The 22548-nt window shown below is 35.9% G+C and overlaps 1 protein-coding gene across 3 annotated transcripts in view; it reads left to right on the top strand.

Moving 5' to 3' along the window:
- The window catches only part of UTRN (utrophin), a 372502-nt gene that overhangs the window by 338248 nt on the left and 11706 nt on the right, over nt 1-22548 (top strand). For all 3 annotated transcript variants that reach the window (XM_065057532.1, XM_065057531.1, XM_021294904.2), the window contains 7 exons: nt 82-193; nt 7413-7549; nt 9212-9250; nt 9489-9554; nt 12776-12841; nt 20168-20326; nt 20705-20948. In XM_065057532.1, the coding sequence (XP_064913604.1) occupies nt 82-193; nt 7413-7549; nt 9212-9250; nt 9489-9554; nt 12776-12841; nt 20168-20326; nt 20705-20948 (823 nt within the window). The remainder of the gene's footprint in view (nt 1-81; nt 194-7412; nt 7550-9211; nt 9251-9488; nt 9555-12775; nt 12842-20167; nt 20327-20704; nt 20949-22548) is intronic.

Raw genomic sequence — 22548 nt, 5'->3', positions numbered from 1 at the left:
TTGCCTCATGAGGCCTAATAACAAGTAAATATTAAAACTAAATCCCGGAAACTCTAATCACTTTGTTTAATTTCCCCATAGGTACCGGAGCTTAAAACATTTCAACTACGATGTCTGTCAGAGCTGTTTCTTTTCTGGACGTACAGCAAAGGGGCACAAATTGCATTACCCAATGGTGGAGTACTGTATACCTGTGAGTGCCAATTTACTGACTGTTCCTAAGGGATTGTTTTTGCATTATTTGATGTCTAATTTATTTTCATAGTCTATTGTCACATAGATATTCTGCCAGGATTTTTTTTTTCTTATATTTAGTAGGGCCTGTCTTCCTGCCTTTCTCCTTGGAAGTCATCAGGGACTTTGCTGTTGCTTATGATTTTATGTGAGCAGTGTTTGGATTCTGTAGAGATGGGTAGAAGTATCCACTTCTGAGAGAACTTGAACTTCAGTTTTGTTCTGTAATAACAAAGCTGGAATATTCAATATAATTGCAGTACCTGTATACTTGCACATGCACACACACTATAAGGGTGAGAACATATCAGAGGAAAGGGACTCACTTTACCATTGCTAAAACATAGTAAAGAATATTTAATATTCAAGTAATGCACTTCAATATTTTAAGGGTGTGTGATCTTTGCTTTCACGTCCAGTGTTTTGCTTTCTTCATGAAAACGTGGTTGGAAATATGTCATGTTTTATTCCCCTGAGTGATTACTGTTTACTGGTACATTTAAAAATTGTTGTGTAGATGGAAAAAAATTAAACAGAATTGACAGTTTCCACCAAAAATGGTGTGAAAGGCTTGGTGGCATTAGCTAACAAAAATCAATTTTACAACACAATATTTTCCTAATTTCAAACGCTATTTTTCTAAGGAAGTTTCCAAGAGACTTTCTTAAGTGAAGGAGTGGGTAACTTCCTTCATACAAATACCACTTTCCCTTTTTTTTAATCTGATAGTTGTTTACTTTCTTAAAATATTCTAACTCAGTCACAAATAAATTAATAGGATAATTGGTATATAGTTTAAACAACAGTAGTGAAAGGTCTCTATGCCCAGAAAAACAAATTCAGACCAGAAGGTAATTGATAAATAGAGCTGATTTTCAATAGCGTTACAACATTCTGTGGGTTCTGTCATTAGCAAAAAAATCATTGAGTTATATGACTGCATTTTGCTGTAGTAGTTGGGCTTATTACCTGTGGTTTCCCCCTCTTTTTCATCCAATGTGTCTCCCATAACAGATTTAAAATTCTTTTAAGTAGTGTTTTCACTTAATTATGATCAGAAGAAACCATGAGTTACGTTAACTTATTTTCACTAACCATATAACCTAATGTTAGGATTTGATTGATAAATTGCCATGCCAGGCTACATTCTGAAGAATTTTTTTGAAGTAGATTAGTTGTTTTTTAGCCAGTTCTAATGATTGTTACATTCTGTCACCAGTTTTCTCTTTCTGCCTCTTCTTTGCCCTTCTCACCTTCTTAAGACACTTATTAGTTGTTCAATATTTTCAAATTACAACAGATATTTAGATGGGGCAAATGTTGCATGTGCAAAATACATACAGTGACGAATGTGTTGAATATAAAAACATCTCTAATATTTCTCTGCAGTACAGATTTAGCTACAGGTCTGATATATTTATTGACATACGGTCTAATATTTTCTTATTGCAACTGTAGCTGTACAACAAGATGTTCTATCTGTGCTGCTGGTGGGCATAGAAATGTTCTTGACATAATTCACAGCCTGGCCTGTAACTTTATTTACACAACAGGATTTTTTTTTTTTTTTCTCACTGTGAGAAAGCTTCTTTTCATTGATGTGACTTTCTGTGGCTTTGATTTTTTTTTTTCTTTTTGAAATTATTTGATTGGTGGTGGAGCTTTTTTCTACAGTAAGTGACTGGGAGCCCAATTTAGAAGTTTTATTGAGCCTTAACCTGAGGATCTCTATCTATAGCAGAATATATATGTGGTGCTCATTTTGCCGAAAAACCATTAAATCTGTTCTTTCACAGGTGCTTGCCTGATCTGTAGGTCAGTCACAAGTATTAAGAAAAAGAAAACTAAAATCAGTCAGTCTTTAATAATTGCATTTTTCTAATAGTTGCAGCTGGGGAGTCTATATAAAACAGACACCAGGTCAGGATTTAGGCCAGACTGCATGTCAGGCATCTGGACGTGATTAGATATCAGATTTCAAGGTATAATGAAGCCTATGCTAACATTTTATATTTTTATTTGTGTAAGAACATAACAGTAATAAGAGATCTTACTACATTAGGAGCTGTGGGATTTATTTATAAAAGTAATTTATAAGAAAAAGTTCTGTGTTTTCTGGAATACTAATGTTTATTCTTAGAATCTTTAATGTTTAAAATTGTTTTGGGTTGATGTTTAATTCCTTTTTAATGTACTTTTTCACACAACTAGGTCATTTTCTGGTTTTGTTTTCTATTATTTTCATGGTATGAGAGAGGCCTGGTTTTGCCCTCTACCATTTTCATGGTATGACAGAGGCCTAGTTTTGCCCGTACTCAGGTGACTATTCTAACTCTTAGGATCTGGAGGTCTATGGTTTTTTCTTTCTTTATTAGACATTATTAAGCATATGTTGATACTGATTATTTACTTTCCTCCTTAGCCAATGTATCCTGAAGAATCTACCTTGTTTAAGGTGTATTTTTCTTAGATTCACTTTCTTTTTTCCTTATAAATTTCTCTGAAACCTCACCTTTAGTTTAATTCATAGTCACAGAACAGAAATGCTCTGCCTTGATGCCTATAATATACAGAAAAACAAGAAACGAAAGTTTAAACTGTGTCAAAATAGATAATGCTGCCAGTCCACAGAACAGGATACCCTTCCAGTTGCATTAGTGAAATACAGATTCCATCTGGCACAGGATATGGTACTGTCCCTTCAACAGGACGGTTTACTTCTTATGACTTCCAAGTTTTGTCTGCAGCAGCAAATTTGACACCTGGGGGAAATTTTCGTTCTTGTTACATATGTTCACATTATGTAATTGTGAGTCATTTCATCTACCAGTAAAGACTGTCATACAGAAAGATATATTCTGGAAATGGCTGGAATCCCCAGTGTCCCTGGCACTAGAAACAGCCTATAACATAATGGAGATTTCTATTTCCTGCTGCAAAAAGAATATAGTTTTAAAGCAACATTAAGTGCAAAATAAGGTAACCTAAGGCAGAAGTCTCTTATATCCATGAAACGTGGAAGGAATAAACTGAATCTTCTATGGGATAATAAGTGGAATAAAGCGGCATTCCTGATTAAAGTGAATAAGGGAAGGGTAAGTGTATAGGAGGAAAAGGAAGGAAATTGGGGAAGTTTAAAGTAGGGCAGAATAAAAGAAATAACATATAATTTAGGTGACGCATAAAATTAGATGTCCAGCACTGACCCCCACTAATTTGGCAGCTGAATACAGGAGTTAGAATTTTTCTTAGGTCCTGCTTTAAGTACACTCTGCCAAATCAATTTATGTAAAAAAAAAATGACCCATTATGTTAATAGATTTCTTCTATGCCTGTTTGGCTCCCATAATCAATACCTGCATAGAATCCATTTTAGCTAGTTTCACCTGAATTAGGTCACAAGTAAAGAATTTATTTCAGAAAAAGAATCCAGTGTTATTTTGTATTACTGTTTGTAATAATGCACTATGGTTGGTGTACAGATTTATTGCTAAACCTCTCCACATATTGAACTCATTCAATGCAATATGATTGTCAAGAATTACAAAATCCTTTGCAGTAAGTTAGAATAGCTTATATGTTTAAATGGAATCATGGCCAAAAATGGTGTAGAGCTGGTCTGTGAAATAGAAAAAAAATACATAAAGAGAAGGTACTAAAGGCCAATGAATAGTTCCTTAGAATCCATTATATTGCAGTACAGATAGTCTGAATAGAGAGTGTGCGTCTACTCTGGCTTTTCAAACAAATTCAAAGGCTGGTGATGTTAAAATGTTACTTTTGTGGCCTGTGTTGCAAGGGAGAGTACAAATACATGTACTCATCAAACTGCCTCAATAAAATCTAGCTTCTCTCTCTTACTGTTAATGTATATTATTGCATTAATATCAAGAATACTAGAAATAATTAGAAAGAAAAATGCTTTCCTGGTTAATAAATCTGTCATTTAGAACTGGAGCTGAGTCACAGATGGTGGGAAGACCGCTTAGTTGTCTTCAGGTAAGCAGTTCAGTCTAGGATTTGAAGGGATTTCTCGGAAGCTCACTTACTTCAACTTCAATTTAAAATAATTTGGAGAATGGCTTAAGGAATCAGTTTTTAAAATTGAATTTGCAAGGAGATGACTCTCTGTTTTAATGAGTTTCACAATGTTCACATCAGGTGAGAATTGTTTCATAATTTCAGAATAGGGCTGTTTATACCAGATAGTTATGTGTAGTCATTGAATCCTAATCTGTAATGTCATTTAGCATTCATTGTAGCTTGCAATTTAGTTTTCTTGGTGCTAGAAATGCAGAAGTTCATGATAATGGTTTTAGTTATGTCTTTTTTCTTTCATTCAGGATTTAGAGATGGGTGGGGTAAGGGACTAAAAACATTACTGTCTCTAAGTAGTAGAAATGCAAAGTTATTGTAGCTATTTTTTTCACTTTTAAATAGTCTTTCTCTGAAAAGATGGAGAAATAAGATTTTTAATGTAGAATTTTACACAGAGATGTATGAAAATTTAGTAACATTTTCTTAGCATCTAATTCAGGAATACTCTTAAATAAGTACCTACATTATTTATTTTTAGCATTTTTGGAATGGAAATTCTCTCAGTAGTGATACTTGCGTTGTATTAATGTGGCTTTTCCTACCAATGAGCCCTTTGAATTTTAGGTGGAAATAGTTATTGCATTTCTTTCTCCAAATTGTTTCTACATTGCAACTCTTATATTCCACAGTGAAGGAAAGGATTTTTTTTTCTTTGCTTTTGAAGTAGTTCTGTAATTATGGTATGTTTGTCCTATTAACTTGTGTGGAAATAGTCAAGATGTCATGATGTAAGGAAGTGTACAAGCTTACTCTTGGGTTTAATTTAGATTTTGCGCAAAAGTGCCTGACTATTCTTTTTCAAAAGTAAAATCTTACAGTACGTCTCTTTTGACATAATTTTGGACTGGATTGTGTAGTGTGGTTATATGCAAAAAACATAGACAAAATATGTTGAAGAGCTGCATCTTAGTTGTGTGTAAATTAAAATAGTTCTTCCAAATCTGCTCAGATTTCACAGGTTAGTATTGTTGTCTTCAGTCAGTACACAGTCATGTTAGTCTTTTCAATGAACTGGGTCAGGCTGTCACACCAAATAAAAAATACGCCAGAGGAAAAGTCCGGCAGTTCAGTAAACATTTATTTCTGCAATGTGTAGGAACTAAAACTTTTTCATTCCTTGGCCTTGGGACAGAGTTCCATCTGCTGGAGTTACTGTTGGGTGAGATCAAGCAGCTCTTTGGGCTGCCTCACATTCCTGGTTTGAATGATTCAATGATTGGAGTGGTTGTCTCCCCTGAATTTACCTGTATTAAAATTCAGGGGTTCAAATACCTCTTAATCCCAAATTGGTGTTTTTAGTTGTTAAAGCCCAATGTGAGAAACTGTTACCTACATCAGTTTGATTATCTACAATTTTTATTGCTCATCTCATCTGTATTACAGAGTTTGTAACTGTATATATTATAAATACATTAAAGTACACAGGTGAATAGGGAAGCATTTGTATGTTTTGACAATAGAGAATAAAATCAGAGAATAGTTTGCCTGACCTGCCTCTAGGCCTCTTTGTAGTATGTAATGGAAAAAATGTAGAAAATCGAAGTGCCTTTCACTCTGTTTTCCCTATAGATATCCATCTGCTTCATCATCCTGTTCTGTTAACAGGTTTCTCCCAAATCAGAGAGCACAGAAATATAACGTGTAGTTTGTTACAGGGTTTGGGCTGGAAATCTGTACCAGCCATTGCACTTCTTCAGCTAATGCAAGAGGTGAATGGTCACTTTACTGCAGTTGCAAGAGGAAATGCTTAATAGTAACTGCTACACGTGATGGAGACTGTTCTGTTTAAGTGCTCAGTACAGTCTGTAAGCACATATACTTTAAAGACATACCATATACTACTGTTTCTACCTGCAGATTTCTTTATTGTCATTTTCACCTCGTATTTTATGCCTGTATTTTTTGCTTATATCCCTGGTTTTGTAGCAGAAGGTAACAGAATAGTATTACCACAGCAGTGCTGCCATTACTGTTGTGACTATTTCCAGTTAAATTGATCTTTAAAAGCAGTTGCATCAATTTTAATTGTGTTCTAAAGAACACAATTAATTGCATGTGGGGGCGAGCGATGGGGCTAAGTACTTGTCTGGTTTGGAAGAGGCTGCATCAGTGGGGACTGGTAAAAAAGTCACTGGAAGGATGTAGGAGCTGCTGATTGTAACTTGTAAATTTAGACTTGCAGAATCTTGTGGCTAATTTTTGTACTAGTCTTATGCTGCGATAATAAGGAGGTGACTGAATCAGTCTATGAGTTTGTTACTTCAGGCACTGATTGTCCTTATCAGGCCTGCCTCTGACTGTTCCTTTAAACAGTGCCTGTACAATGGCTGTCACTTCATCTCTGGGTTTTTTTTGACTCTGGAATTATACAGATACTGGCAGAAACCTGTAGGAAAATATTTGGTAACTTGAGAAAATGCTGATGAAAAACTTGGCCATTGCAGCAGGGAATGGTTTAGCATGTACTACTCCCACCTCATCATAAATTTTTCCAGTTTAGGTATAGAGTGGGAGGCAGTGAGTATTTTGTGGTGCTTTTTGAAGACAGAAGCCTGTGTTAGCTTTTTTGTTTGTTTTCAATTAAACAAAGCCATTACTGTTACCTATATTTTTTTTCAGCAGAGCCATTACAAGGTTTATCTCTCTGTGAGGTGAGTCATTAGTTTCATGTATATGAGCATACTGTCAATATTGCTGTGAATGGCAAAGAATATCCACTTATTTCTGGCAAACTGATTTGCCTTTTTTTTCTGAAAAATTACATTTTTGTGTTTTGTAAGACTGGTTATAAGCACTTAGTTTAAGACGTGAACTGTTTCAGTTTTTGTCCAATTTATAAAGTAACTGATTAATCTGATGCATTTACTGCTGGGAATTTGAAGCCTCACTGATTTTTCCAATAGAAGACAATTTGTAGATGCGTTACCATTATTATTGTACCATATTTCAGGACACTAAAAAGCCAATTTAACATCATCAACATTTTGAAGTTCTTCCTTGTATCCTTTTTCAGGACAGTCGCAACACTGCTATCTAAATGTTATTGAGCAATGCTCACTTTAATTTCTTTCAATTTTTAGACAACATCTGGGGAAGATGTACGGGACTTCACGAAGGTGCTGAAGAATAAGTTCCGGTCAAAGAAGTATTTTGCAAAGCATCCTCGACTTGGCTACTTACCTGTGCAAACAGTGTTGGAGGGTGACAACCTGGAAACGTAAGCTTGATTATAGAGTAATTGATCCTGAGGTCACTGGCCTATTAAAAAAAAAAACCACAACAAAAAAACAAACCACCTGAGAAATAATCAACAGAAATTGTAGCGCCTTGTGCTGTCTTATTTTCCATGACATGTTTTGCATTATTTGCATGTCTTGCCCCATTTTGAGAAAGTAACATATTTTATACTTTGATTTTTATAAGGATTTTATGATAAAGTCTTTGACTTTAGCAGGTAATGTTGGAAGGTGCTGAATGGCTGTTTTAAAGAGAATACTTTTATGGCTTTGGAGAGACTGGGCTTTTGAAACTGCACTGCTTGTTTGGTTATGTCAGAGTCCCTGGAGTTAGAAATCTCTGAGCTAATTAGGTTCCTAGAGGCTTCAGAAAAGCAGGTGGCCTAATAAAAGAGAGCACTCTCATTGTCTCCACGCTATTACTTATGGTGCTGACAGAAATACTCCACTTTATTTACTTACTTCGTAGTTGTCAGCAAAGGACGCTCTTAAAAGAGCAAAATTAAGATGTGTTGACAGGGCGCTAGAAGTGGTTTCATGGACTGACTCCCCTTGGCACCTTGGAGCCTGCGGCACTACCGAATCCTGTCAGCCCAGCACTGCGTCGCCAGTGACAGCAAACGTGGAGCTGCGGCAAACACACTCTGCTTGCATGCAGCAGCTCAGTGCCATGTCCACACTCTGTTCTTATGACCAGAGGACTGTGAATTTTATTTATAATAAGCAAACAAAACCCGTTCATTAGTGGTTTAAGAAACAGGAAGAAGTAATCTGAAAACTGGCGTTATTGATGGCCTGGCTTCTAAGGAAGCAACGCACATTCAAATGTTAAAAAGTTACTTGCCATGGGAGCCTTCAGCTGGTCTGTATTTGAAAACAAAAAAATAAGTCACCAACACAGGAAATAAAAGTTGCTTTGATGGGATGGAAGTTTGTCAATAGTGCCAGAAATTGAAATACCAAAACTGTAATCACAATTCAGGAAAAAAGTCTCTTGGTCCAGTCATGTGGGAAATATACAGATAAACTGCCAGCATCATGCTGAGGAAACTGTTGGTATTGGTTCTCTCCCCTGCAGGACACAAAACTCAATAACATGTTCCTTTAAATAAATTAATAATAATTATTATAATAAATAGTTTTTCAAGTGTCAGAATGTAATACAATATGTATTTACCTCTGATTATTTTTATGCAGTAGGAAAATAAGCACTGATAACTTTGACTTATAGTGGTGTTTTTTTTGTCAGTGGTGGTTTTTCCCCCCTATTTTTTCTGTAAATAATTTTCTTGTTAGTTTAAAAGGAAAGCTTAAGTACTTGAGCAGAATTTAAATGAACTGATTCCATTTTATGAACTCCGGTTCAATCAATAACACTGATTTGGTATTTATTTAAAAATTGATTTTTATTTAACAAAATGAAGTATGTAAGTCAGTCCTGTCTCTCCGTGATACACAGCATTATCTGTTGCTGTCTCTTCTTACATCAATAGTTGCTAATTCAAATAATCTAGATGAGTTAATAGTTAAAATGTTTTGTTTTTCTCCAGCTTTCTCTTGCTTAAATTGTACAAAAGTTTTTTGTTTCATGGTTTCTTTCTTTCTCTCTATTTTTTTTTTTTTTTTTTGTGTCTTCCTTGCAGTCCTATCACTCTCATCAGTATGTGGCCAGAGCAATATGAGTGAGTATGCAGAACCCCTTTGTATGGAAAGCTTAGTGTGCTGGTTGTTTTCTTTTAGCTCGGTTGCTGCTAATTTGATGTGCATGAGCTATAGGGCATGCCTGACCCAAAGCAATAACCCCTTCAGTAATATTGTGAATTTATTTATTTGTCATCAGCCTAACTTGGTTTAAAAATAACATTGTCTTTATCATTAATTGCTTTAGACACCACTCATTTATATTTTTTTTTCAACTAGTCCTTCCCAGTCTCCACAACTGTTTCATGACGACACACACTCCAGGATAGAGCAGTACGCTACTAGGTAAGAGATGTTCACCACTACACTGCATTTTGTGATTGATTCCTGCAGATTTTAATATACTCTACTGGCTGGACATTAATTATTAAATATATATAATTCTCCATACTCAGAAACAATAAGATGTTTTTAAATCTTCAGCTTCTGAATATAATCATATTAAATGTAAAGCAGATGCATTAAATCTGCTGTCTGTCATACAGCATGGAAACTGTTGCAGAACTACCGTGCGTTATTTTTCAAATGTGCTGTTTTCCTTTTGTTCCTTCATATTTAACCTTTGGAAATAAACTGAGCTTGTTGGATTACATAATTGTTCCCTGTAGAATTTTAGACCCAGGTTTTTATTTTCTTCTATGATAGGTTGACATTATCCATTACCACTGACTTTTATTAGCAGAGCATATGTTAATTACCAATTTTTTTATATTCTGTCTCTTATGGGGTCACCTAGGACTTTCATGATAAAATGTCTTTTCTGCCAAGTCCATCTCAGTGCTTCTGCGTCTTGTTGAACTCTCTTCTCTATGCTCAGAGCTGGTGATGATTAAGCACTAACCAGAGCTACCCTCTCAAAAACAATAACACCACCCAACTTTTAAGCGACAAAGAAATTAATCCATATTACCATGTGAACTGACTTGTTTTTGCTTTCAGTGGTTTTTTTTGTTGTTGTCGTTTCTGATCTCCACAACTAATAAACATTTTTACCCTTTCAGCTTTTTGAATAAAAATTCAGAGCATATGTTGAAGATAACTGAATTCTTACTTATAGGCACCATAAGAAAGCTTCAAAACAGTTTGTGAAATACCTAGGATACTCAACAGGTGATTTTTGCAGCAGGGGAAAAATGGGACAGAAACTAACCCTGAAGTGCTACCTACTGTCAGCTTCCACTTCTTTTTTTTTTTTCCCAACAATGAATATTTTCATCCTTCATAAGCAGGATAGTACAATATCAAAGGCAAAGTTGTAGTGCTTTTCAATAATTTAGAACAGGTAATTAATTTAAATCACCCGACATTCATCTGAATCTGTAACTTAGGCCATGCTGTAAACAATTAAAACCCATGGAGAGGACTACAAACTAGGCAAAAGCAAAGGAATTAGGCTCCTCTAAAACTATATGAAAATTTTCTGTCTCCATGTCCTTTTTTCAGATTGTGGTGCCAGAATGCTGTGGCTTTCTGTGGCCAGATGAAGCACAAACTCTAGATCAGCATTAAATATCAAGGGAAATCTCAGGTGCAATACCTGTTTTTCCTCTTCTCCCCCTCAGCTCTTACCAGTTCTGCTCTGGATTAGACTTGCTGAAGGTGGACCACGTGTCTCAGGATACAAAGCTAAATCTGTACCTACTCTGTGCAGAAGCAAAACTACAAACTTAAAAAATACTAATTACTATATAAGTTAACTAGCTAAAGCCATTCAAGATGTTTTTTCACCTGTAATAATAAAATCTGAAAGATGAAAACATAACTACATCTGTATCTTTCATATAATCTTTATTGAGTGCTTTCTAGTTGGATCTGTTATTATGCATATTTCACATATAAACTAGTGATTTTTTTCTGTTGTCTTGATCTTTTCAGGTAGGTTTCTTTCAAGAGATATAACCAGGGCTTCCTTAATAAGACTGTGCCTAACTGAAAGCCTTTATTGTCACTGATTGAAGCACATTCCACTCTCAGTTTTCTGTTAACAAAGTTCCCTACCCGCAATAAAGTATGGTTTCCATGTCCTGTTGTGCTTTGTCACCTCTGAGTTGCTTCTAATTTCCTTTCTCAGCTTTCAGTTTGTGTCCTGCCTTGAAGGCTCTTAGCAATGCTAAGAGTCCCTTCCCTGTCTCACTCTCTGCTCCATGATCAGGGCTGCCTCCTGGCTCCACATGCTGTTCCAAGCAAATCCTGACTAAGTGACGGAGATTGAAAACATGTTAACAATGGTAGAATTTGTGTTTGTGAAACAGGATATCTCTCACTTACTTGCTAAGAGATTCAGGGCAGGCTCTCCTCTGAAAAACACAGGGTTTGTACCATTTCCCTATGTGACAAGGGGGCTATGAACATGAATTTTGAAAATTTTATTGTGTCAGACTTAAAGATGCTGAGCCAAGCAGCATTATAAAGGCAACTTACAAGCATCTAACTCACTCTTGTTACTCACCATGATCTAGATGTTTGAGATGCCTCAGAGCAGAGATGATCTGAATGTCTCCAGTCACTTAGGAGCTTGTCCTTCCCTTCAGAGAAGGCATTGGAGCGCAACATCCCACCCCAGATATGGTGGGGTGAGACAATCAAGACAACTTTGTACTATGTGTGCTTTCATTTATCTTCCTTCAACCATGAGGAATATTAACAAATGTAAAGATGGGCAAGCTTGCACCATGCTGAAAGACAACACTGGAGCTCTCTCTCATTTCTTTAGGGCCTTGCACACTTCTTTTAAAATGAAGTTTGAAAATGTTTGTAATAATGTATAACACACTTGCAAAAATATATGTGAAATTAAGATAATTTCATACTAAAGAAAATGTCAGTATTTGGTGCAGTCCAGTGTATGTGCACAGTACTGAGTTTTAATAGTTTTTATGTGTGTGTCTAACACAGATAAGGTATACCTTTCCTAGAAAACTGAATAGACAGAAAGTTTCCACTGTGATTTTAGAGCAGTATGACCTTACATGTAAGATATAATAATCCGGTCCTTTTAGATTAATTCCTTCCAAACGAGAACTGTAGGCCATGACTCTCTGTAATTACACTGGGTTTTTTTGTGTGGTTTTCCAGGACTTGTATGTCCACAGTGCAATGTTATTTGCCAAGCATAATTTTAGATGTTGTGTGTGCAAAAAAGTATGCATCCGCTATTGTTAGTCCTGCTTTATAAAATTCAAAAAGAAAAACATCTGCAAAAACATCTCTTTAACTAATTTTTACCATGAGAGTTGTGGTGGTGCTAATGATAATTATACTAGAGAGAGAAAATATACTTGTTCTTCATTGCTTGGCAAGTAGAATTAGTTAATCATAGCACAAGTTCCTCATAAAAGTCCTCTGGATTATATGTTTTTGTCACAAAATCTGGGAGTTTAGTCCTATTCATGCATGTCAGGACTGCCACATTTGAGCTGTTTCAAAGTAGAACTGATCTTCGCAGTGCCTCTCTTTAAATTGTGCAGGACCCCCTCTGAAAATCGTGATCTTTCCCTGTCTTTCAGGCTTGCACAGATGGAGAAAACCAATGGCTCCTTCCTCACAGACAGCAGCTCCACCACAGGAAGCGTGTAAGTAACTCAGACTCATTAAGGCTGCCAGGAACTTTGGTCATAGATGCATGGTATAATCTTCACAAATTGTAACATGGGACTTAGTCCCAGTGAAAGTAGCTAATAAGTATGACTCTAAGGATGCCTGCATAAATTTCATTATTCCAAGCACCAACTGTAGAAATTGGTGATGTTCTTTTGATGTTGTAAGGTAACTCTACATTTGTCAGCAATTCTGTTTCAAAAGGAAGGATATTTCATATGACTGGACACATTTCTTTGTAACCTCATCTAGGTGTTCCGGCTCTGGCAGGGGGATTGGACTAGATGATCTTTTGAGGTCCCTTCCAATCTCTAACATTCTGTGATTCTGTGACTAAAAAAAGTCACAGCTCTATAGGTTCTAGTTTGTATTACTTTTCTGCTTTTATCATAGTACAAAAGAAAATAAATCCTTCTGTGTCAAAGTTGACAACAGAGTGGGTCAATAGATTCTGCTACCTCCCAGGACAATTTTCTCATTTCGAGGAAAAAAATGATAATCATCTATATAGGAGGTTGTATAGAGCCAGAATAGTGTAGATGCTACTTGCTTAGATTTCAGTTTGTCAGATGCTGATCCATCTGTTTGTACTTGGGGATATAAACATAGTCCCAAATTAAATTTATCAATGCCACTTTCTTTTGAGTGGTGGGTCACTTTTATTGTCAAAGCCTTCATTAAAAAGTGTTGATGAACCTGAAAAGCACAGAAGTCCTTGAATTCCTGATGAATTACTTTTTTTTTTCAATATAAAAATACATGAATGTTTTAATCTCACTATATCATCAGTTCCATTAATTAAATCAGTGTAGTGGGACTGCCTCTTTTATTATTAATGTCATCAGCTTTTCTAAAGAGGAGGCAGAAATCGTTCTTGTTCAGCTTTAGTTAAAAAAGTGCTATTGTTCTCAGTAGTACTTTCACTTACTGTTTTAACATCTAATCATGAAATTATTCTACTTATGAATGTACTAACATTTTGAGATTTAAAATATTTTGCTTCAGAGTGATCACCTTTAAATATTTCCTCTTTCCTGCTTAATTAACTCTGTTTATATAACTAATAACACTTTTTCATCTGTAAGACACATACATTCACCAATGACAGGAAATAAAAGTCATACTGTCGTTTGAAAGTCAGAAAACTTGAAAGCTGCTAAATGCTAATACACTTGATCGAGTTGTTTATTTTGCAATTAATTAGTCTATCCATATACAAGAACAAACAACCATCCATCCCAACAGTAAAAAAGGGGTGTATATGCTTAATTTTTACTGGCAAATTAGCCGTTGATTTTAATGCCATTTCCCTGTTCCCCTATAAAAATTAGTTTTAAGAAAAAGAATGAACATTTTGAACTTGTGTAGCAATGTGTGAGAGGGGTCTCTGAATTTGGGTCTCAGACTTGTTATCAAAAGTGGACTATTATAGAAATAAAACATGCAGCGATTTAGAGGCCCAGGAAGACAAAGTAAATAACTTTAGTACTGAATGGCAACTTCTGGGGTTTGTTTGTTCTGTTTTGGGGTTGTTTTTTCAGATAATAATGTATGCTTTCGTTAAGATAAATACTAAAGTACTCATAAAATTCTGAAGAACTGTAGTTTAAAGTCTGTAATTACAGCTGGAACATTGGGATTACAGTTCAGCTGTATTCTTCTTGCTTAAATGCATTTTGACCTAGAAATGAGCATGGTGTAATCATTCCTTATGGGATGACTTTGAAAGAGCAATTTGAAATTTGGAGGACCATTTTCTCAGCTTCAATGCCCCTGCTGTAAACCTATCTGAGCAAAATCTTGGTTTCTTATGGTATTCTTTTGAACCTTCAGAAGATCATCACTGGTTTGGAAATCAAATTCCCTGCTTCTCATAATTGTAGTCCTGTGATCTTATTTTTTATCAGTCCTCAAGAGTCCTTCAGTTTACTGTGAGTCTAGAAGAGGGGCATAGTTGCACTTAATATTGGAAAGTTTGGTCTTAACAGGTTAACATGTTAATCAATAATACTTTTAACACTCTTCATGCTCCCAAGACTATGTGTAAGGAGTCTTCTACATTTTAATAACAATAAGAGAACTTCTGCCACTGGTTAAAAATCATGGGGGTGGTTTTTTTTGCAGGAATGTTCTGCAGTGTGCCATTTGGTCAAGAAAACATTCTTCAAAGAAATTTCTTGGTTCCTGAATGTCATTGTGACTTCTTCTGTCTCCCTAACTAAGGTTTTCTAATCCTCCCCTCCTCTAAAGCTATGTGAATTCCTTTAAAAAATGCATTCTCCTCAGCTGGAAAAATATTTGTAGATTAAGAAAAACTCACAGTCTCTAGTGTAGTATGTTCAGCTTCTTAACAAACGTTCTAATGCTCTCATGCATGAGTTTTTCTGATATACATACATTGAATAAAAATGTTTTTCCTTCTTGTCATCTTCTCCATACATTAGGGAGTTCTAAATGTTTAGGCTAGACTGTTGTGATTAATCTTCTTTGGCTTTAATTCATGTGAAAACATCTATACCTTAAAAGCAGACTGGCATTTTCACAAGGCAAGGTGAGCATAAGGAAAAAAAATGAAGACTTTGCAATAAAGAATGATAAATAGTGTCCCTGACAGAAAGCTATGCCTCACAATTTGATAAATCATGGTATTGTAGAATAAAAATTGCAAAACAAAACAAAAATTTAGGAAAATAGGACAAGAATATAACCCTCTCATTCCTGTAGTGTACAAACTATCCTATTTAGCCCATAATGAAGTAAATTGCATTGGACATAGTATAAATATTTTTTGTAAAATGTGAATGTTTAATAGCTGTTTTCTGAGTTATGACCTTACTACCAGTTATGTTCGTGTCTGCTGCACTGCTGATGACGCTTCATACTCAGCTGAAGGTAGAGTCGGAACATATAAGAAATTTTGTGTTTATTTTAAGGAGCTGCGCGCTCAGGGGTAGGAACAAGCAGTGAAGGCCAGTGGTACTTTTAGCTGGCATTGCCACTCATGTTGTAAGTCAAGGTGGAGCCCTGGTGTGTAGTATCTGAGTACTCTGACATGATATAAGTACTTAAAAGACATCTTGTCACAATGAGAAATTATTTTCACCTAGTGATAAAATCAGGAGATGAACAAATAAACTGAAAGATGAAGAGTGTTTTGGAGTACCTTCTTGAACCTTATTGTAATATTTCTCATAGCATCAGTAGGTCAACCTGCACTTCATTTTGACTAGAATGCATGATGCTTGGTATGAGGGCCACAGGAAAACATGAAAGTGATTGATGAATGAGGATGACAAATATCCATCTCTTACTATCTAAAAATCTAATTTAGCAATCAGTTTTCTTAATCAGATAAAATAATGTACTGATGAAAAGTGACTGTCAGGAAACCTGAATTTTTATTTCCACAGCTTAGTTTTGATGCAAGGGAAGTCATATGCAGTGTTATTTGCCTCTTGCTTCCTCCATGCATAATGCATATTTTGGAACAGACCTCTTGAAAATATGTATCCACAAAGAGAATAGGCTATTTCAAAGGCCATTTTCCCTGGGTTTCCTTGTTGGGATGTTCTTTTCCTTTGAGATGTACTGCTTTCAAGTCTGACCTCCTGGGATGTCATTTTTACTGATTTCTACTATGGTGAAATGCTGAGAAGGAACTGAAGTCTGCTGTCGAAGGGCTTTGTGTACTTCTAGACTTTTCTCAAAGTGTGCAGAGTCTTCAGGAGGATAACCACCAAGAAAGGATGAGGAATTTATTTTGAGGTTGTGCTTTTATTTTGGTTGGTGATTGCCATCTCCAGCCAATTCAGCAGAAGAGAGTCCTGGATTCTCACAAAGTGTTTATGCGACACAGAGCATGTGTCAGTCCCTCATGTTGTAGGTCATTGTGAAGCCCTGCTCTGGGACTCCTGTGCTGCTAAGGAATCTGTCTGAACTACAGCCATGAGGTTTGTTGGTGCAGGTTCAAGGTTCTGGTTTTTTTCAACTAGTAGTTTTGCAAGATAGACCAGAGGTGGAATATATGGTAAACATACCATTCTTCAGAAGACTTCTTTTATCAGGCATGTTGAAAAAGCCTGCTGTCAGTTGAAGGGTGTGATGTCTAAAAAAGACCAGTCAAAATTCAGTCTGCTCTGCACAGTTTCTGAGGCTCTGAACCAGTGGGAGAGGAGAGAAATGGAATTTTTCTCTGAACTGAATAACTGTGAGTCCAAAATACAAAGTTATTTGTATTTAGCTGTGTTGATCTCACCTACTGGATCAAAATACAGTCAAAAGTATCGAAGCATTTACTGTGTAAACTTGTTCTTTAAGGGGTTTATATGTTTCATTAAAAACTGGGATTACACCTAATGTGAAATCTTGACAGAATCTCAGTTTTAATAAATATAAGTAAATATAATAAACCCAGCTTTACAGAGCCCTATTAAAAAAAACCCAAAAAACAACAACAACAACAACAAAAAATAAAACAACAACAGCAACAAAAAATAAAACAACAACAACAAAACAAACAAAAAAACCCCAAACAACAACAACAACAAAATTTCAGATTACCTACGTAGTTGTTTATAAACTAATTCATCATCTTAAAAATGTAGGTGGCAACTTTATGATGACTAATTAAAATAACCAGACTAAAGTACTTGGTCAAGTTAACTTTTCCTGGGAACGTAACACTCTTGCACAAAAGAATTCTGTATGTGTCATTGCACTCTATTGTCTAAATTAATATGTAAACAGTGGTTTTGAAACCCCATTCTCTCTCCAGTCTTTTTTAACACTCCATTTCTGCGCTTGCTGAAGATGTGACAATTGCATCATGAGCACTTCCCAGCTTAGTGCAGCTGTTTGGGTTGCAGGAAGTGGACTTTGCCCATTTTGCAGGGCTGTAGAAGTCCCGCTATGTACCAGGGGGTCTGAAGCCCCAAAAGGGGTTACATCACTTTGGCAAAAATTTCATAATATGGGATGGGTTTTTTATATCAGGATGGTTAAAGAATGCACTAGCCTTTGTTTTGGTTTTAACTAAACTAATGCAAAATATCAAAGCAAGTGATGATGAGATTCCCTGAGATCTCTCAAGCAGTGGAGAAAACAGGTAGAGGCTTTTTTCCTGTAGGTAAGGAAAAAAAGGAGCACTGTTCTGTTTCTTTTTCGGCTAACACTGTCAGATATCCCTTATATTTTTGAGGGACTTAAACCCACATACAACCTCAATTATATTAAATTACATTGCTGTATTTAAGTAAAAATTCATTACATTAATTAATTGCATGCAAAGATACATATTAGCATTTCTTGTGAATATAGGACTGACTACAGTCAAGCCAGTTAAAAAATCATGAACATACATTATTTCCTTTAAAATCTGACTCGTTAACCAGTAGTTAATAACAAAAGATAGGATGAAGGAAAGTGATATGCAACCGGAGCTCTATGAAAGGATGTCTTCAAACATGGTGGTTTTTAACCTTTATATCATAAATGACCTTAAATGGAATGGAATGCCATGAACTTTTAAAGCAGATAGAACCATTACAGTCTAGAATTTGTTTTGTTTTGGTTTTGATTTTTTTAGTTATAGTGTTACTTGATGCACATTTGTTTGATTGTAGTAGTCTAGATTTTCAGATCTCAATGACAAGTTAGAAAGTGGAAGACCATATGATAACTTTGGGTAGACAGTTATCCTTGAGAAGCAATAGTTCAGTGTTGTTCTACCATAGGATTAGTCTTGAGTGAAAAGTTTGTCTTAAGCAGTACTGCAAGGAACCAAATAAATTCACTGCATGATAGAAGTACTTTCGTAAGAAAGAGACATTGGGAATCAGTATTTATTAAGTCTGTGGTTATTTTGTCTTGCTCTTAATATGAGTGTGCTGCTTTTAAATAGGTATCAATGTAGTGAGCTACCAAAAAAATCTTGGTTCAGCAGGATAAAATTGGGGTTTCCATTTCACAAACAGTATGTTTGCAACTCTTATTTGTTCTTGTCACACACATTTGCTCCCGTTACCCCAAGAACTTGAGTTTATTTCTGAGAAAAACCCCAATCCATGTACCTGGCCTGTGAAACACCTGATGTGTTTTACTTGTATATGCATTTATTTATAGATTATTCATCACCACAGAAATATCTTCTGTTTCTTCCAGGGTATACATTTCTAAATAACTGGCCTTATTCTTCATTCAAATAAGACTGTTCATTTGATTCTTTTATGATGAAAAATGTTAAAGTGACTGACAGGAAATTTTAAAAAGTCAATTGAAAAGCTCCATTACACTTTTACTTGTAAAAGAAATACTTTGCATGTAATAAACTTCCCGTTTTTAGTATATGCTTTCAAAAACAGTCCTTAAGGATACTTTTCATTATGTCAGACCACAGTCTGTTAGTAGCAGAATTTGTAGCTACTTCTTTCCAACAACACAATAAATACTTTTAACATTAAAAAGTCTCTTTTCTAAATGATGTCCAAATATGTGTGTATATACTGCTCATGTGTTTTTCTCTCTATTGTTAACCATGCTTTAACTGTAGAAGATCTCAGGGTAAACTGCTTCACAGTGTCATAAGGTACACAGTCTCCGTTTTGTAGTCAAGCAAAGTTTAAGGAGAGGTTTCTTTAGCATTTATACTTCTGCAGCAATTTCTCCCTGAAAACATTAGTATATGTTTTTCTGTTGTTGATTTATCCCTCTCGTGTAAGCAAGCAAGAAAACTTTTTAGGACATGGTATCCTTCACTTACTATCTGACTTTACTTATAGAGAAAAGACAGTAATGGGGGAAGAAAGGGCACACCTATACAAAAATAAACTCATTTGGACACTGTAGCATAATTGAAAGTGTCAGGACTTCTGTATATCCTTAAAAGAAGGTAATTTCTATGTGAGTCAGGAGGAGGAAGACAGTGTTATAGTGGTTTGTTTTTTTTTCTATCCCTGAATCTGTGAAAAGGAGATTTGCTACCCTTGAAGATTTTCAGGGTGTCACATGTGTACATCAAAATGTTCTTGCTTTCACTATTCCTTTTCGAACCATCAGTAGCATTTGTTCTTTATGCATACATTAAAGTAAACTGGTCTTTTATGCTACTACAGATCAATCTTCTTTTTCTTGTGCATTGTATGTTTATATGTTTTTTTTGCCATATAGTTTTTAGGCTTATTTCTTGCTCTTGTAATCCTTTTTCATAAATAAACAAACAAAATCCCTCAGTTTGACAAAGATGTTTTCTCACATAATAAATGTTTTATTGCTCTGTCTTTATCTGTGATGCTTTATTGCTCTAGAGAGGACGAGCATGCCCTTATCCAGCAGTATTGCCAGACACTGGGAGGAGAGTCACCTGTGAGTCAGCCACAGAGTCCTGCTCAGATACTCAAGTCAGTGGAAAAGGAAGAGCGAGGAGAGTTGGAGCGCATCATTGCCGACCTTGAGGAAGAACAAAGGTCTCAGAATCATCCTACCTGGTGTCTGAATTGTCATTTCATTGTTTGAACCATGCATGTACAATGTGTGGCTCTTGAAGATGAGTAGCCATGGACCTAGGGACACATAATTTTAGCAATAAAATATGAAGGCATATGTTGTGCATAGCCTGGCTCTGCTAGGTAGAAGAGATTATGTCTGTGAGAAAATGCCTTAGTTTCACCTCTATTTTTTTGCTACATTTTCTTCCCGTGAACCACAAGTCAAGACATTGTCTTTGTATGAGCTACTTGTGTCCTTAGTTGGAGGTGACAATAACATCATTTGATCTAAGGAAGTCTTTTTATCTTAATTTGCTTGATGAAGTCATCATTCTCCTCCTCTTTTCAATATACCAGGAGTCTGCAGATAGAGTATGAGCAACTAAAGGAGCAACATCTTCGGAGAGGAATAAACCCTCTTGCATCACCTCCTGACTCTGTTGTGTCACCTCAACATGCTTCTGAAGATGCCGAGCTCATTGCTGAAGCTAAACTCCTGAGGCAACATAAAGGTCGCCTGGAAGCAAGGATGCAAATATTGGAAGATCATAATAAACAGCTGGAGTCTCAGCTTCATCGGCTACGGCAGCTACTTGAGCAGGTAGATGTACACTGATGTCTTTCTACCATGTTGTTTCTCTGTGACAGATTTCTTGGTGGAACGAAGGCACTGGAATTTTGCTGCAGATATTTTCACCATGCTAATTTGGTCTGTTGCACTCAGTCATTTCTAGCATAAAGAGAGGTTTTTTTCTGCCCTCTAGAATAAGCCATGGTGAAAGTCAAATGAGCACAAGATGATGACAAGTGCTGGAGTGATCATGGTAACCTATGAAACATTAAGAATAAAACAAACAAGTGCAATAGTTTTTCATTAATTAAAAAGGAGGGGAAGAAAATATATATTCTGTTCCAAGTAGTGGTGCCAGTCGCACCCTGTATTTAACTTCAGTTTTCCAGTCTTTCCCTAAATAATTTGCTTATTTGTTGCCACAGTCACTGAAAGCTTTTTTAGCATGCCAAAGACAGATGGCCAAAGATACATCTAAAATGCAAAGGAGCAATTCATTCCATTAAAAACACAGTTCCTCTTGAGTAGCATATTTAGACCAATAAGCTACAGCAAAATGGCCTGTGCATAAGTAATGCTGAAGGCAAGAGCCTTTTAGTAAATGTCAGTAGCTAGAGACTGTAGGGTCTCTTTGCTGGGGGAAGAAATGTTGAATGTTAGAAATCAGCATAAGCACATCTAGATTATAAAAATAACAACAGCAACATATACAAGGCATTGTTAGAGATCTCACTTTGTACTATATCGTGTGGAAACTTGAATGATTAGGAGAAATTTGTATGAATGTTTGAATGTTTTTTCTTGACTAATCATGCCACTTGGGTCAGAGTACAGTGAAGCAAATGATTCCTGCCTTGCGTGAGTCAGGTGCCTGGCTGTACATAGCAGAGGATTTAACTAAGCCAAGAAACAGACTGCATATACCAGCTATCAAAATGGTACTAAGTTCCTGCTGTAGATGATACTTTCATCACAGTGATAAGGACTATTTTTTGTTTGTTTGTTTCACTGGCTGACTTTGTCATTTCTCTCAGCAGTTTTGGCTAAATAGCATTAAGATGCATCTGTTCCAGTGGCTTCCCTGCTCCTCCAGCAGAGTATTTTTGTTGTTGTTACTGTCATTCTAGCATCTTTAATCAGTATTTGAGTAGCTTAAATATTTAAAAGGGAAGATAACAACTGATGCAACTGTTAGCAATCATTCATGAAGTAAATATCTTGAGAACTGTGGCCAATACTAGGTGTTTCAGAGAAGGCTTTAAAATCTGCAAAACCCATAGTCACTTTCAGCTCAGTACATAAAGTAGGAACATGTTTACCCTTTAAAACTTCCTTTTTTTCTCATGTAGCTGTGGATAATCTTATAATTTTGTAATCTTTTCAATATCCTTATAACATTCTTAGTAAGACCTTCAGGATATACGCAGTTGTGCAATAGTGGGCAGAGGTAAGGAGCAGTAGTAGGAGCACTTCTTATAAGAGCTGCCTTTGGATTTTTCTGGGAATCCTGCAGCTTCTATTTTCTGATAGGGAAAGGTAGAACAGAGTTGACCTTTTTCCATATTTCTGATCATATACACCTCATTTACTATATACTGTTGTTCTTATCCTTCCTGTCTGAAATCTTCCA

This window comes from Columba livia, chromosome 3 (assembly GCF_036013475.1).
Source record: "Columba livia isolate bColLiv1 breed racing homer chromosome 3, bColLiv1.pat.W.v2, whole genome shotgun sequence".
In the NCBI taxonomy this organism is placed as follows: Eukaryota; Metazoa; Chordata; class Aves; order Columbiformes; family Columbidae; genus Columba; species Columba livia.
The sequence above is the reverse complement of the archived record's forward strand: the minus strand, read 5'-3'. Positions and strand labels throughout refer to the sequence as shown.